This window comes from Pseudonaja textilis, chromosome 1, assembly GCF_049901715.1.
Source record: "Pseudonaja textilis isolate UNSWEBS1 chromosome 1, rPseTex1.2, whole genome shotgun sequence".
In the NCBI taxonomy this organism is placed as follows: Eukaryota; Metazoa; Chordata; class Lepidosauria; order Squamata; family Elapidae; genus Pseudonaja; species Pseudonaja textilis.
In genome coordinates, this window is record NC_141990.1 from 177,593,317 (window position 1) to 177,609,618 (window position 16,302).

Genomic DNA, 16,302 nt, shown 5'->3' on the forward strand with positions numbered 1-16,302 from the left:
CTGATTTTGTTATTTCTAGTTGTTACATGTCCCAATTACATACTTTGTGTGTATGTATATACACACATATATACATGGAGAGGTGGGGGAAGAGAGAGAGAGAGAGGGAGAGAGCACAAATGATTGCTTACAATTTCATTGTGCTTTTGGTGAAATTTAACTTTTGGGTTGCATAGTTCTGATGTATGTTTCAAATAAAATCAAAGCCATAATATTAAACAAGTTGCTATTGGAGGCATTATTGGTAGAGCAACTTTAGGGGAATTTATTTATTTATTTTATTTATAGATGTATTGCCTAATTATTCATATATATATACATACACACACACACACACACACACACACGAAAATAGCCAAACAAAGCTGAATACCATACATGTAAGTACACGCAAAAACTTAAGAAAAGTCTGACTCAGACAAAACACAATACAGAAGCCTGATGATGGTAGATGAGATTCTGCCGAAACGTTGCTACAACTTTAAAAGCACAATTATAATGACGTGGGAAAATACCCGAACAAAGCTGAATACCATACACACACACACACATACACACACAGCTCAAAAAAATAAAGGGAACACTTAAACAACACAATGTAACTCCAAGTCAATCACACTTCTGTGAAATCAAACTGTCCACTTAGGTAGCAACACTGATTGACAATCAATTTCACATGCTGTTGTATAAATGGAATAGACAACAGGTGGAAAGCATAGGCAGTTAGCAAGACATCCCCAGTAAAGGAGTGGTTCTGCAGGTGGTGACCACAGACCACTTCTCAGTTCCTATACTTTCTGGATGATGGTTTGGTCACTTTTGAATGCTGGCGGTGCTTTCACTCTAGTGGTATCATGAGATGGAGTCTACAACCCACACAAGTGGCTCAGGTTGTACAGCTCATCCAAGATGGCACATCAGTGCGAGCTGTGGCAAGAAGGTTTGCTGTATCTATCAGTGTAGTGTCCAGAGCATGGAGGCACTACCAGGAGAAAGGCCAGTACATCAGGAGACGTGGCGGAGGCTGTAGGAGGGCAACAACCCAGCATCAGGACCATTACCTCTGCCTTTGTGCAAGGAGGAACAGGAGGAGCACTGCCAGAGCCCTGCAAAATGACCTCCAGCAACCCACAAATGTGCATGTGGCTGCTCAAATGGTCAGAAACTGACTCCATGAGGGTGGTATGAGGGCCTGATGTCCATAGGTGGGGGTTGTGCTTACAGCCCAACACTGTGCAGGACGTTTGGCATTTGCCAGAGAATATCAAGATTGGCAAATTCACCACTGGTGCCCTGTGCTCTTCACAGATGAAAGCAGGTTCACAGTGAGCACATGTGACAGACGTGACAGGGTCTGGAGATGCCGTGGAGAATGTTCTGCTGCCTGCAACATCCTCCAGCATGACCATTTTGGCAGTGGGTCAGTAATGGTGTGGGGTGGCTTTAAGGGGCCGCACAGCCCTCCATGTGCTTGCCAGAGGTAGCCTGACTGCCATTAGGTACCGAGATGAGATCCTTAGACCCCTTCTGAGACCATATGCTGGTGCGGTTGGCCCTGGGTTCCTCCTAATGCAAGACAGTGCTAGACCTCATGTGGCTGGAGTGTGTCAGCAGTTCCTGCAAGACGAAAGCATTGATGCTATGGACTGGCCCGCCCATTCCCCAGCCCTGAATCCAATTGAGCACATCTGGGACACCATATCTCACTCCATCCACCAACGCCACATTGTACCACAGACTGTCCAGGAGTTGGGGGATGCTTTAGTCCAGGTGTGGGAGGAGATCCCTCAGGAGACCATCCGCCACCTCATCAGGAGCATGCTCAGACATTGTAGGGAGGTCATACAGGCACGTGGAGGCCACACACACTACTGAGCCTCATTCTGACTTGTTTTAAGGACATTACATCAAAGTTGGATCAGCCTGTAGTGTTTTTTTCCACTTTAATTTTGAGTGTAACTCCAAATCCAGACCCCCATGGGTTGCTAAATTTGATTTCCATTGATAATTTTTGTGTGATTTTGTTGTCAGCACATTCAACTATATAACGAACAAAGTATTTAATAAGAATATTTCATTCATTCAGATCTAGGATGTCTTATTTTTGTGTTCCGTTTATTTTTTTGAGCAGTATGTCTGTGTGTGTGTGTGTGCGCGCACACACCCACACACACACACACACATATATATATACACACACACACACACACACATATACATGTATACATACATACATACATACATATATGCTTTCCTGTAGTCACAGAAAAATTTGTTTAAGAAATTATATTTTTGCAATACCTATGCATTTGCATAAGTAAATAGCAACACAAGAATTATAATTGCTATTAAAAGCAATTTTTTATATGAAATTATGGCAAAACTAGGATATTTCACAGTGTTATCTATTTTGGCTTTAATTCTGCAATCACCTCCCTAGGAGCAAAGCCCATGACATCCATTGTATATTCAATTTTTCTTTATTTTTGTAAAACATTACTTTAGATTGGATTCAACTATTACTTATGCTGTTATTTTAAACCTATAGAGGGATGAGTGTAGCTGTGTTCCTTCCCCAAGGCCATCCACATGATATCAGTTCTTATCACACACCCTGAAGCAGTTATTAATGAAACTCAATCTACTGTATGATTTGATGTAAAAAAATCTTATGTTTTGTCTGTGTTGTTGTGCAGAAAGTTAATAAGTGATTATTAAGGGGAAAATGGAGAAAACAAAATATAATTTTCTATCTTTTGGACACTATGGCAATCCAGAATATGTTACGTTTATTGACAGGCTAGAGTGGAACTCAGTTCAGTTATAAGATGGAGCAGAGAGAAGCCCTGGCAAGCTTTCAAGATTCTGTTATTCTACAATAATAAATAACGTTTCTGGGACCCATTTCTTGACCTTGCTTAACTCAAAGGGCTGATATTCCTAGACTCAATTATAAACATTGCACCCAGGAGAAACGCTTGATTAGTAAAGCTGCAATTTACCAGAAGATCCCTTAATCTAGGGCAGCTTCCTTTCTAGCCCTCTCTTGACTGCACAGCTGTTCATTCATCCATTATTATTCTTTCCACAATGAGAAAAGAAGCTGTTTCTCAGACCTTGTAGTTGGATGCTGCTGTTTTGGGAGCCTGTCCATTTTCCCCCCCTGAGTCTCCTTGGTCTGCATGAGTTGATGAATACCAGGTGCTGCAGCTTACCCAGATTTAAATCCTCCTTGCAAAAAATAGGATCTCTCTCTTAGACAGTATTTTTATCAAGAATAAGTTAATCACCCGTTAGCTGTAGTCTGTCTTTCACTTAAATGATTAGTTCTACATCTATCTTATTCCTCTCAATTCAAATCCTTAATGCTGACTATCTGCAATATATATGTATCAAATAAGAGTCAGTGACACATTTCTTAGTACTTTCCCTACCATTGATGTTTTCAGCTGTTTCTTTTCACCTTGAACCATCAGTGCATGAAGCTGTCCAGCTTGTTAATGTTTCAGGAAAGGCTTATTCTGAAAAACAGACATTCTACTTTAGTCTGTAGAATCAGAAGATTGGCAATGGGTAAACTATCCTGACTCACGTAGGACTGCCTCAAATTGAATCCCACAAAAATAGAAAATAAGCTACTTTGGGGAGAAATCCACATTGACTATTAGTTTTTCCTGAGTGCAGTGTTTCAAAGGATCCCCTGCAAACAGGAAGAGAATGTAGGTCTCCTGAAATTTGCAAAGGTGCTGTTTTGAAAGCTACAGCTTGAAAAGCTGCTGGAAATAAACAGAAGCCAGGAGTGAATAAAGAGGCTGCTGCTGCTTAGAAACCAGTAGGGAGTGAGAAGTGGGAAAATAGTAATTCATTGCTATGCATTGTATTATTCCGAGGCCTTTCAATACTTTCGCTCCTGGGCAGAGCTTTTAGGGCCAAGTAGAGAATTCCATGTCTTGAAGAAATGCTTCTCTTGAAGTAAGTTATACCAAATTGCTTCAGTTTTGCCAAACGTTGCCAGCATTTCAGGTAGTCCTTGACTTACAACCACAGTTGAGCCCAGAATTTATGTGGCTAAGTGAGAAATTTGTTAAAGTGAGTTGTGTCCCATTTTACGACTTTTCTTGCCAAGTCTTAAGAAAATCACTGCAGTTGTTAAATTAGTAGAAGAGAAGAGAAGAGAAGAGTTGGAAGGGACCTTAGAGGTTTTCTAGTCCAACCCCCTGCCTAGGTAGGAAACCCTAAACCACTTCAGACAAATGGTTATCCAACATCTTTTTTAAAACTTCCAGTGTTGGAGCATTCACAACTTCTGGAGGCAAGTTGTTCCACTGATTAATTGTTCTAACTGTCAGGAAATTTCTCCTTAGTTCTAGGTTGCTTCTCCCCTTGATTAGTTTCCATTCATTGCTTCTTGTCCTTCCCTCAGGTGCTTTGGAGGATAGCTTGACTCCCTCTTCTTTGTGGCAGCCCCTGAGATATCAGATCACTGCTATCATGTCTCCCCTAGTCCTTCTTTTGATCAGACTAGACATACCCAGTTCCAGCAACCGTTCTTTATATGCTTTAGCCTCCAATCCCCTAATCATCTTTGTTGATTTTCTCTGCACTCTTTCTAGAATCTCAACATCTATTTTTTACATCGTGGCGACCAAAACAGGATGCAGTATTCTGAGTGTGGCCTTACCAAGGCATTATAAAGTGGTATTAACACTTCATGTGATCTTGATTCTATCCCTCTGTTTATGCAGCCTAGAACTATGTTGGCTTTTTTGGCAGCTGCTGCACAGTGCTGGCTCGTATTTTAATGGTTGTCCACTAGGACTCCGAGATCCCTCTCACAGTTACTACTATTGAGCAGGGTACCACATATACTGTACCTGTGCATTTGATTTTTCTTGCCTAAATGTAGATCCTTACTTTTTTCACCACTGAAAAAAGTAACATGGTTATTTCAGTAACATGGTTGTTAAATGAATCTGGCTTCCCCATTGACTTTGCTTGTCAGAAAGTCACAAAGGGGAATTGCATGACCCATGGGACAATGCAGTCATCATAAATATGAATCAGTTGTCAAGCATCCAATGTAAATCACATGACCATAGGGATGCTGCACGGTCTTCAGCATGAAAATAAATCACTTTTGTCAGTACCGTTGTAACTTTGGTCACTAAACGAACTGTTGTAAGTTGAGGACTACCTGTATTTTAGTATGCATTGCAGTTTTTCAGGATTTCCACTCTATTCCATGTTATGAGTAGGCTTCAGGTTTCAGCCAAACTCAGTTAAGTTCATTCTGATTATTGCTTCAAATAAAGTTGCGTCTACATTAGTTCAGTGATGGGTACAGAGGGCAAAATGCCACGGATTTCATGCATTATAAGTGACAAGAGCTTGGATTCTTCAGATAAAATGGATAAATGGTGTGTATCCTCTGCAGACGTCTCTCATTGAAAGGATAGTTCAGTATTAAATTATCCCTTTTTAATGAGCTCCTGACTGTAGAGAAAAATAAAGGAACTGGAACATTAAGGATGAAAGTAGATGCTATTAATAAGCTGGTCTGTTTGGGGTTTTGTGTATGTGTGAGCTTTGCTTTGTTTTGCTATTTTGCAGAGGAATATTTGTCCTCTCATTGCTTCCCTGTTAAGCCAGCTGGTAGTGACTCATGAATTCAAAAACCAGAGGTATAAAACTATCCTGCTTGTGCTTGCAGGATCTGCCCAGCAACTGCATATTAGCAGATCTAAAGGCCTAAGCAAAATGGGTCACTGCTTTTATCAGCTGACATCTGGGGAAAAAAAACCCAGGAAAACTCAGTAATCAGGAGCAGAAAAATAGTTGAACGTTGGAAACCTGCCACTTGTTCCAATGGGTTAGTAGTTTTAATGTTTTTATAAAAAGAACAGCAATTGGTAAACCTGTTCCTTTGCCTGATGAGCACAACTAGCTTCAAGATGGAATGTTATAACAACATTCTATAATTGTTGAAGCTTCTGTATCTATATTTTATGGAAAACTTACATAGACCTTATCTGGCAGTAGACAGATGGCCATTCTAGACCCAAGAAGACCCCTCCTTCAAGAAAGGAAGTTGTATATCACCTTACCCAAGGACAGATTTTCTTCAGTCCCCCTCAGCTAAATAAGTTTTGATTTCATTCCTGTCTTTTAAAAAAGAATGTGCCTCAAAAATTGGCTCCAACTGAAGCAAAGAGTGCAAATAAAACAATTCCATCTTTCACTTCTTGATGACTGTAGGGCCATCAACAAACACCAGGCAAACTTCTTGAAGCAAATATTGCCCATTTTAATAACAAATAATAGTGCTTTAAATATTTTATCCAGAAGCCTACAGATACATAAAATCAAACTTATCTTCCTAAACAGCCTTTCCTGCTTCAACTTGTTGAAACACATTATTTCTTTATTTGATTTACGGTCAGTCTTTCATTCAGGAGCTCAAGGTAGTGTACACTATATTTCCTCTTCTTTTCCCTGTAACAACTCTATGATATAGGTTGTGCTGAAGCAGAGTGACTTTCCATGGTTCAGGGTAGGTTAAAACCTGGATCTTCCCACTTGTGGAGTACCTGGGCTCTGGTATAGTGGTATATCCATATTTCCATGTAGTACTTGTTTAATTATCACATGTTCAGCAATCCTTCAAAGTTATATAACATTGAATAAAGACACTTAAGACCATTCCTTTTAAATGTGGACATTGCAATGTCCCCATGGTTGTGATCACAATTTTGGTGCTTGACAGTTGGTTTGCAATTACGATGGTTGTAGATCCTGCAGTCATGCAATAATTATTTGTAACCTTCATTGTTGGCTTCTGACGAGGAAAGCTAGCAGAAAAGCTGACAGGAGGTTACAAATGGTGATCATTACCATTTGCTTATTGGTGGAAACCAGAATGGCTGCAACAGCTGTTGTAAGTCAGTAGTCATATGAGATTGTGCTTTATGATCACATCGCTTAGCGTCGGAGTTGCCAGTTGCAGTTCCCCTTGTTAGCAACTGCAGTTGGGACTAGGAACATATTTACTAAACAAATCAGTCGAGACTTTGCTTGCAATCTTATTTCAGATTTCCTTTGCTTCACAGATTTACAAACATTGTAAATGTGAGGACTGGTCACAGAGTTCCTTTTTGATTACCATCATAACTCTGAACATCATCAGTTCCCCTTCAACCATACTAATTGGGATAGTGAGATTTGCAATCCAGAGGAAGGCAGCCATTTCCTCATTCTAATGTTCTGCCGATGCTGCTTGTCTTCTCTCTAGTCCGCTGGTTAAATATTTTAATTCATTATTATCCAGTAGTCTCCTGACAAGTCTTTCTTGGTCCTCTCCATGTTATTATATGAACCTTTTTACATCAGTTACTACAACTCTCGTTCGTTCTTTAAAGAAGACTGTTTTTTAAAATAGTTGTACATTGACCCTTTGTACAGAGATGCATTCCTTTTCATTAATGCATCGTAACTAAGTACGGTGTTTCACACAGATCTTTTAATGCCATTGGTACCCAGAGAGCATTAGGTTTATATGTACACAGTATCTATTTTATATACTTCCATAATTGGCAAATACTCCCAGTAATTAAAATTATAAAAAACATTAAAATGTATCAATGTAGTATGATTACTTAAAAGCATGTCACTAAGAGTGAGTCCCACAAAAGGGAAATTACAGACTGCCCCAACCTTATTGTTCTCCAAAAGCTCTTCAGAAGAATAAATGTTCTAACTATTTTCTAAAATGCTGTCAGCATGTCTGCTAGCTTCAACTCAATGAGGAGACCATTCGGTAGCATTACAGAAAGGGCCTGTTTTCAACTCTGTCTCTCCCACCCATCAGAAATGGGGAACTACTAATAAAGTAGAATGGGAGGAATATGCCATTCCTTTTGGAAGGAGTGACCCTTGTGATATCTGGGTACCAAGCCATATAAGGCTTTATAGATTAACACCAAGACTTTGACATGTAAGACTTTGTAAGCTAAAACTTTCAAAGACATTGCCACTGGAAGCTAATCCATGACCTTAGCACAAGTGTTTTGTGGCTACAGTCATTCTTATTTGTCCATAAATGGGCTACTGCATTTTGTACCAAATGCCATTTCTGAATTGTCTTCAAAGGCCGCACAGTGTAAAAGTACTTTGCAGCTACTTTACTATCACAGTAATCTTAACTGTATAGTGATAAGGTTGGCGGGTCCTTAGTGCTCTCTAAGCTTGCTTGTTTTCTTGCAGACATAGCCTGTGTCCGATAACCTGTGTCTGATAACTCTCACTTCAACAATGACCTAAGTTATACTGATGATGTCTCCCAAGAATTTCATTTAGAGGTTGAGAGAAGTAAAAGAAGCAGGATTGAACTTTGGCATCATAAGGGAGTGCTCATCAGGCCAATTTTTCCTCTGTTCCCCTCTTTACTAGTACCCATTTTACAATAGTCACTGTAAAATAATTGTCTCTAACTACCAACAGCCAGGTTTCTGACTAGCTCAACTTCACACACAACCATTCATATTTCATCAGATCACTTGGTCACGAGAAAGGTCCACTATGGACACTGAAATTGAGGAAGCTGCATCTAATAATCCATGTTTATGTACGGAGGATGATAAATAGCACATGGAACGTGACTAGTTCTGTCCATGTACATGTTTCGAGAGCTCCATTAACTTAAGCAGCTTATTTAAGAATCAACTGCAGATGTGTTATTTCTTTTGTAATATTCCTTCTGTATGCCATCATAATATAGCTTTGTCTTATTTGGCTGAGCCAAAAGTTATGAGAAGAATTACAATATTATAAATCTGTTATGAGAAAAATAATACACCAAAGAACTTTAGATGAGGATAAAGTAAAGAGTATTCATTTCATGATTGAAACCTATTGTTTGAATGTATGTTTTTCAGGAGTTTCAATTTTATTAGGATCTTTATCTTGTATGGTTAATTTACTTGTTACTTTATCTTTTGACCTGAAATTGTAATGTGGTTTTTCTTCTTTGGAATCAAACATTCACACATCAGCTGTTTTACCCCCCTCTGCAGACAATTGCTAAAATGTCCCCAACTTCACTCAAGATAACTTTCCGTCAACTTAAAGAGGGAGCTTCTTTGAACCTGCAAGATGTATTTACAATGGAATATAGATTGAGTCAAGCATGCATGGTAAGACGTGTTGCATTTTGGCACTTTCTGAGCCAAGTATATTTTTATGTCCCTAAGTATGGCTTACAGGACTGCTGGTATTTCCTATAGTCCACTAAGAATACAAACAGGAATTCTGTTATCTATTCCATTCTATTTTTGTACACTGTTGTCTGTGAACATATTAAGACAAGGGGCAAACCCTTTAGCTAAAGGTAGACAAACTCCATTATACCATAATAACAGATTTTTTTTCTTCTAGTTTACTGTTCCTAAATTGGAATTAGCTTTCCTTTTGTGCCTGACCTCCAAATTCTTAGAAATTGTGTTTTATACCATTGATTTTAAATGTTAGCATTTTATCCTTGCAGCACAAGTTACAGGGCTTCTTGTTCTTTACTGGCTGTGTTCAGCATTGTTTCATATTAACTTTAATAAAGAGGATGATAGCCAAGATGTGAAGGGTCCATATCAATCACACTTTAGTCACATATATCTCCATGTATCTCCACATTTGAAATCCATTTGGCAGATTGGTGTTTGACGTTGCTACTGTCTTGTGGGCTGTGGGAAAAGACATTAAGCTGAATGGTGTACTTTCTCTACTTCGTTTTTCCCCCAGGAGTTTGTATTCTTTCACTTAAGCTTTATTTTTCGGCAGCTACAACTTTCTGTGGCTTTTGAAGGAGAAATCTCTTTTCTCACCCCTTCCCAAAAATGTATAAAAGAGCTTAAAAAGATTAATTCAAGATCTAAAACAACCTGGATTGCCATTGTTACTTCAGTGAAGTCCTTATGATTTGTCAAGTGTTGATGAACAAACCTTTTGAGGGATTAACAACCGTACATTGTACCTTGGAAAGTGTCCTTGCTTCTGGTTATTTCATCAACATAACAAAGCGGATATACTACAGGATGACCCAATTTTACGTATCTTTCATAAACTGTGTTCCACTCAGATAAGAATGCATGTGCGTTTTTTCCTGAAGTAATGTTGAGTTTCTAGTTCAATCAAAACATTGCTACCCATTTTTCCCGGTTCCCCCACCTCACACAAAACTACACTATAATTCTGAAAGTTTGTTGAGCATTCCATATTGACTATACTTGTGTTGTAGCCTGTTGGCCGCCAGCCCCTCCAGCAGCCAAATCAGAGGACAAGGAGGCGTGGGAGTCAGGGTCAGCATCAAGGCAACCTGAGAGCTCTGAGAGAGAAGAGGGAATGGAGCTGGCAGAGATAGACACAGAGGTAGAACCTGGACCAGCTGCCAGCCCTCAGATGGAAAGTCAACAGCCCCCAGGTCTGGAGGTGGCTGATGAAGAGGAGGAACAGCTGGGTCCAGTGCCTGATGCACGGATGCGCAGAAGGTAGAGGAAAGGAGAACAGTGGAAATCTGTGGGCCAATCCTTGGAAAGGAAGAGCCACCACTGATAGTGAAACCCCACCCTAGCTCTGGGAATAAAAGGCAGGAGGTGGAGATGAACAGATGTGGCAGACATCTATTCATCTTCCGGCCGGACTTGTTAGCTTGCAATGAGAGAGAAACTTTTTGCCTGGGCTGCTGGCACTCTTAATAAAGGTATCTTTGAGTTAACTTGAGAGGTGTTTGGGGAGCTGGGTCAGAACAACTTAGTTCTTTCAAGAAATTCAAAAGATGTTGCTATGTTACAGGCAAAGAAAAAACTATTTTCTCCTTCTTCTGTCTCCCATTTGTTGATAGAGAAGGTTCACGTTGTTGTGCCTTCAAGACAGTTTTTGATTCCTGGTGATTGCCTGGACTAGTCCCTGCAATTTTTTGACAGGTCTTTTGGAAATGATTTGCTGTTAGTTCCTTCTTAGGCGTGAGAGAGAGAATGCCCAAGGTCACCTGGCTCTGGCTTTGTATATGAGGTTGGCTTTCTTTGTAAAGCAGGACTAGGAACTTACAGCCTCCGTGTTTTTAACTTGATATTTTAACCACTACACCAACGGGCTCATCTAGTTTACATATTAATACAACTTCCATCACTATACTCAGTGAAGATTCATTCTGCAGGGGTGATGCAATGTCCATTATAGTCACTTCGTGCTATTTGTCATACTGCCAGATGAACTTCTAGTATTATCATCTAGAATGCACTCTGTGAGATAATTTCATTTGAAAGGTGCACATGCCATCAGTTCTTCACTGACTTGGCTATTCATCACCAGTAAGTGAGCTTTGCTGTTCACTCATGTTCTGTATGTGAAGCTCAGAGATCAACAGTGAAAAACCATCAATGGCTTATTTTCAAGTTGTAATCTTTATACCAAAAAACCCTCCTATTGATCCTGTGCAAAATCTCACACTCTCATCCCAGAAGCTCAAAGACGCAAGCTAAAAATGTTACCAGACTGAAAATCAATATAAAAAAGTGGCCATTAGATAAGATATTTTTGTGTGTGGAGTTCTTGATGTTCTCTGAGCTTGGTTGTTTGCCCACAGACATTTCATTACCCAACAAAGCAACATCTAATGAAACATCTACAAGCAAACAACTAACCCCAGAGAACATCCAGGACTCCAACAATTCAACCCTGAGCTGCAGATATTCTTTTCTACTGGAAGATATTTTTCTTGTGAAAAAGTGCTACGGGAACAAAATATAGAAAGAAAATTATATTTCAAAATATACTAGGAAATTACCTAATTACTTCTTTTATCTTACAGCGAGGCCATGACTTCTTTGAAGGTGTCCGAGCAGGTAAAATTTGAAGCCAGAGTATCCATTTCAAGTGAATTACAACGCAGACCTAGTGAGATTGTTCAGAAACTATTAGATGTTACTGGTGGCGGGGACAGTTTAAGACATGCTCTTTGGACACAATATTTCTCTAGGATACTTGGAAAATATATTATCTTGTGACCTTTTTATTTGGGACAATTTTTGTAATATTAAGTAATAAAGATGATAGTAGAAAATAAAATAATTAACTAAAATTAGTTAAAATTAATAAAACTAAAATAATTTAATAAAAATAAGACAATTAATTAAAATAATAAAAATAGTTAATAGTTATTCGGAACATAAAGCAGATTTATTCCTATTTCGCTTAGTGGCAGAATGGGTAGCAGTATGCAAAATTGAGCTGCTCTAAGAAAAATAACAGTCTGTTGTGGTTTGTGAGGTTGTAAGATTGTTCCAGGCAAAATCTATAACAGAAGATACCAAACAGAAGCATATTTTGACTGTCATATAATTGTCAAGTATAACTTCCATAGCCTAGCTATGGAGAGTCTTTTAGAAGGCTCAGTGCGCCTTCCAGGGTATGAGGAGTTTTGAGTTCGTTGAAACATCTCAGTGCATTATAGCTGGAGAGGGGACCCCAGTGCAGAGGGTTTGGTGGAAACCCCTCAATCCAAACATGGAGCCATTGGAGGTAAGGACATGCAGTGAGAGGGTGGTATAAAGACTAACCCACCACTGAGATTGATTTGAGATTGAATATTTTATATTAAATAATTTGTCAGTGTTTGGCTTAAAAAGATAATCATTTATTATTACTGCTCTTTCTGACAGAAATTCATTAGAGGAATACAAATAATAAAATGCCTCTACTGGGCTGGCACAACCCCCCACCCCCAATTAAAAAAATCAATGCTTTAATGTTGGATTCTCAGTCATTCTGTTTTCAGGAGATGGGAATATAAGTTACTTTTCTATTCAAAAAATCGAATGAATCAGTTCTATCTTCAATAGAAAATACATAAATCATACATAACGTACTGATCTCTACAATGGTTTATCTTTCATATATGCTAAGAATAATATAAAATGATCTTTCTAATATGATTATTAAGAAATAGCATAACTGAAAACATTTTCTCTCTACTAGTACTTATCAACAAAGACCATTCCCCTAAATGGAAGCCAGCTGTTCTTGAAGAAGTAACAGATGAACTTTTGGACTCGTGTTTTAAGTCTCTTGGAAGTGATGACCTCAGATTATAATAATGTTTTACTAATGTAAAATCAAAGTCTGTATTATATAATCCAGTAAAATGTATGATGAATTTAATCCAATAAATTATTTCATCATGTAAAAAAAGAATTTGCATTGATTGAAATGCTTTGAAGAAGACTTATGTTTTTCAGAGACAAACATCATTCCAGATTCTAGGAGTTTGGTACCTATATGTTTTTATTTTTCTGTGAAAACTGAATGTAAAACGTGACACTCTAATTTAGCTAAAACAATTTATGTTATATGGACAGTTAAATATAGCAAGAATTAACTGCACTAATTTAAAGGAGAGTTGAGCAGCTGTCTAAAATGTTCGTTGATGAAATATATGTTAATTCTCTTTTATATAAAATTGTATGGGTTTTCTTTTTTTACTTGCAGACTGTAGTTACTCAGAAAGTTCTGCAATTTCCCCCTGTAGTTCAGGTACAGCTATAAAAAAAACTATCTGTTCCACCACTTCAACTTCACTGACAAAACTAATATGTGAAAGGATTCTTCTGCTAAATGAAATCTTGTAATTGGGACATGTGATGCTTCTTTAATCAAAACTCCTCTCCAACATTTTGATACTATATTTTTTATCTGCTTAAATTTTGCATATTACAAAATTTACCGCACTGGTTCTAGATTAATTTTAAAGTAAAAAGAATATGTATAACCAGCAAGACAAACTGTCTCTAAAAAGATAATAGTACAGCTACAGTACTTAAAACAAAAGCTACGTTGCTTTTAGTTACCCTTCTAAGATGATCTAAAATCAAAACTGTTACTGATTCCTTATTAAAGGAAATATATTTTTCCCAAATACTTTTAATATGTTCTGCTTCTAGTCTTATTCAGGACTTCCACAGATTTCTTTCCTAGAATAAAATAGAAGAAACATGTGTAAAGCCAGAGCAGAACTACTTCCTGGCTATAAAACAGCATGGAGGACAAGATACCAGGACAAGGCCTGAATGAAATCTGAATGAATTTCCACATCCAGAATTGTCTTCAAAGTACTATGGGCCTACTATGACTGAAAAATATCTCATTTATATGTATTTGAATTAAGTCAGACCTCAACTCCAAATTGACAATGAAATCATCATGAAAACAAAATAGCAAATAGCATAATCAAAAAACAGAAAATATACCATATTAAACAAGTGAGCAAATCCAGTCAGCATAACAAAATATATACAACACTAGACAATTAAGTCCAGCACCCTAGGCCAGATCCTGAGAATAGAATCAAGTCCTCTAGAATTCATTAGAGTGAGAGCCACCTAGAGATCAGGGAAAGCCTCATTCCCAGGACAGGCACTTTAGCAAAGAAGGCACATTTCCAGGTCCCAGTGGCATCACTTAATTGAAGGAACCTGGAGAGGTAGGCCAACACCGTAAGAAACAGGTAATCCCTCAAATAACCAATAACTATGCCAGATGGGGTTTTATAGGTCATACACAGCACCTTGAAATGGACCCAGAAGTAAATTTTCTGTTCAGTTCACTGTCCACAATGATTATGAACCAGTTGAGCTTTCAAGTGGTCTTCGAGGACACCGGCATGTAGAACTCATCTCTAGTCAGAGATGAGTGACTATGTGAAAGGCTTTCCAATCTAGGAAACAATACAACTGTACCAGATGAAGCAATGGAAAAGCCTTCCTGGCCACATTTGATATCTAATGATTGAGCAAGAGCTATAAGTCCACACTCCCAGATTGCATATGATTCTTGAATTGGGAAATGCTATCCTGCCATAAGTCATTTATATAGGCCATCTATAAGTGTAATGGGGGCTATCTCTGCACTGAGTCCCAGCCCAAAATCCAAATAAATGGGTTTAGATAATCCACTTCTAGGGTTTTTATCAAGAAGGAAATCCTAGAAAGATAAAGAATTGTAATCAGGATGGTGGCTATCCAACTAGAAAATGGTTTTGTTATAAAAAAAAAAACAATGTGAAATACAGCTACAACAAAACAAAAATTAAAACTATATGGTGAAGATAGACATGATCTCATGCTTATGACTAAAAAATGCACTTTTGGGGAACCAACAGTCAGTACTCAATGAAAGATGAGGATCTGGAAATATTTTGTAAGGAAAAACAGTACTATCCTGCTATTGTGCAAGTAATCTCTAGAAGATGGATTACTGTACATAAAACATATGCACATAGACCAGACATGCCCATATTCTTTCATTACACTGTCCTATTCAAGAGTTACATTTTATTAGCATTTTAATATTTTTCTATTCTGGTTATTTTTCGCATGACCATATTCTATAATTATTTTATTAGGTTTTTTTTAGGTAACTAGTGATTAACCAGTAAATTATATCACAACTGTGTATAAATCTTTTCATGAATAGATAGGTCATATCACCATTCTTCCACAAGTTTCCATGGCAATAAATGATGTAATAATATTGGAATTTAGATTTTTCTGAAGAAGAAAAAACACAAATAGAAAGAACTAGGAAATCTTTGAAATGTGTTCAGTTACCATGAAGACATAACAAAGTATAATGACACAACGGAACATCATACAGCCATAATAAATACTCGTGGCCTTTCAAATAAAGATTTTAAGAAATAGAAGGGAATTCTGCCTAGCCTCAGTGAGTACAGAGGATGTGCAATCCTCACCCAAAGATTGCTGTGAATGTTTATATGCTGGGATGTTCACATACGTCCATTTCTTTGCACTGTTTAGAAAGCTGAATTTCTCTTTCTTCCTGAAGCACTTTTCATTTGGAAGGGGAAAAATATGAAACAATCCAGTTAAACAGATAATTATCTTGTTAGCCTAATTTGCTATTCCTTCTCTTTTTCAGCCATTTCTCAGCTTCAAAGAAAAAGTGCCCCTTTTGACTTAAGCACTAGGAAATGACTGATTAATCCAAACATTGTGTTGTACTGTTGAAAAATCTGAAAACAGAAATACAGAGGCATTTTTCATTTTACTCAGACCATTCATATATTTCATAGCAGGGTCTATGACAATTTGCCATGGGCAACCTACCACACCAACTCACCACAGCCAACTCGCTGTGGGGCAAGAGTTACACTAATATCAAAGAAATTGTGGAATAGAATCCTTAAAGAAAGGATGCAAAAGGAGGAACAAAATGAAATGTAAATGACAAAAATTAAAA

At 38.0% G+C, this 16,302-nt stretch overlaps 2 protein-coding genes across 10 annotated transcripts in view; one reads left to right on the forward strand and one right to left on the reverse strand.

The window, feature by feature from the left end:
- The window catches only part of HIBCH (3-hydroxyisobutyryl-CoA hydrolase), a 50,360-nt gene extending 37,124 nt beyond the window's left edge, over positions 1-13,236 (forward strand). For both annotated transcript variants that reach the window (XM_026696900.2, XM_026696898.2), the window contains exons 12-14: positions 9,069-9,188; positions 11,858-11,891; positions 13,024-13,236. In XM_026696900.2, the coding sequence (XP_026552685.2) occupies positions 9,069-9,188; positions 11,858-11,891; positions 13,024-13,139 (270 nt within the window). In that variant the 3' untranslated portion in view covers positions 13,140-13,236. The remainder of the gene's footprint in view (positions 1-9,068; positions 9,189-11,857; positions 11,892-13,023) is intronic.
- AKAP19 (A-kinase anchoring protein 19) overlaps positions 1-16,302 on the reverse strand; it is an 81,568-nt gene that overhangs the window by 32,403 nt on the left and 32,863 nt on the right. For 2 of the 8 annotated variants that reach the window (XR_015740716.1, XR_015740718.1), the window contains exon 3: positions 3,435-3,521. The exons of 3 other annotated variants lie outside the window; for them this stretch is intronic. The gene's annotated coding sequence lies outside the window, so the exon portion shown is untranslated. Of the gene's footprint in view, positions 1-3,434; positions 3,522-11,831; positions 11,941-16,302 lie in introns of those variants that run through there. 3 more of the 8 variants (XR_015740713.1, XR_015740714.1, XR_015740717.1) reach the window with 2 other exon arrangements.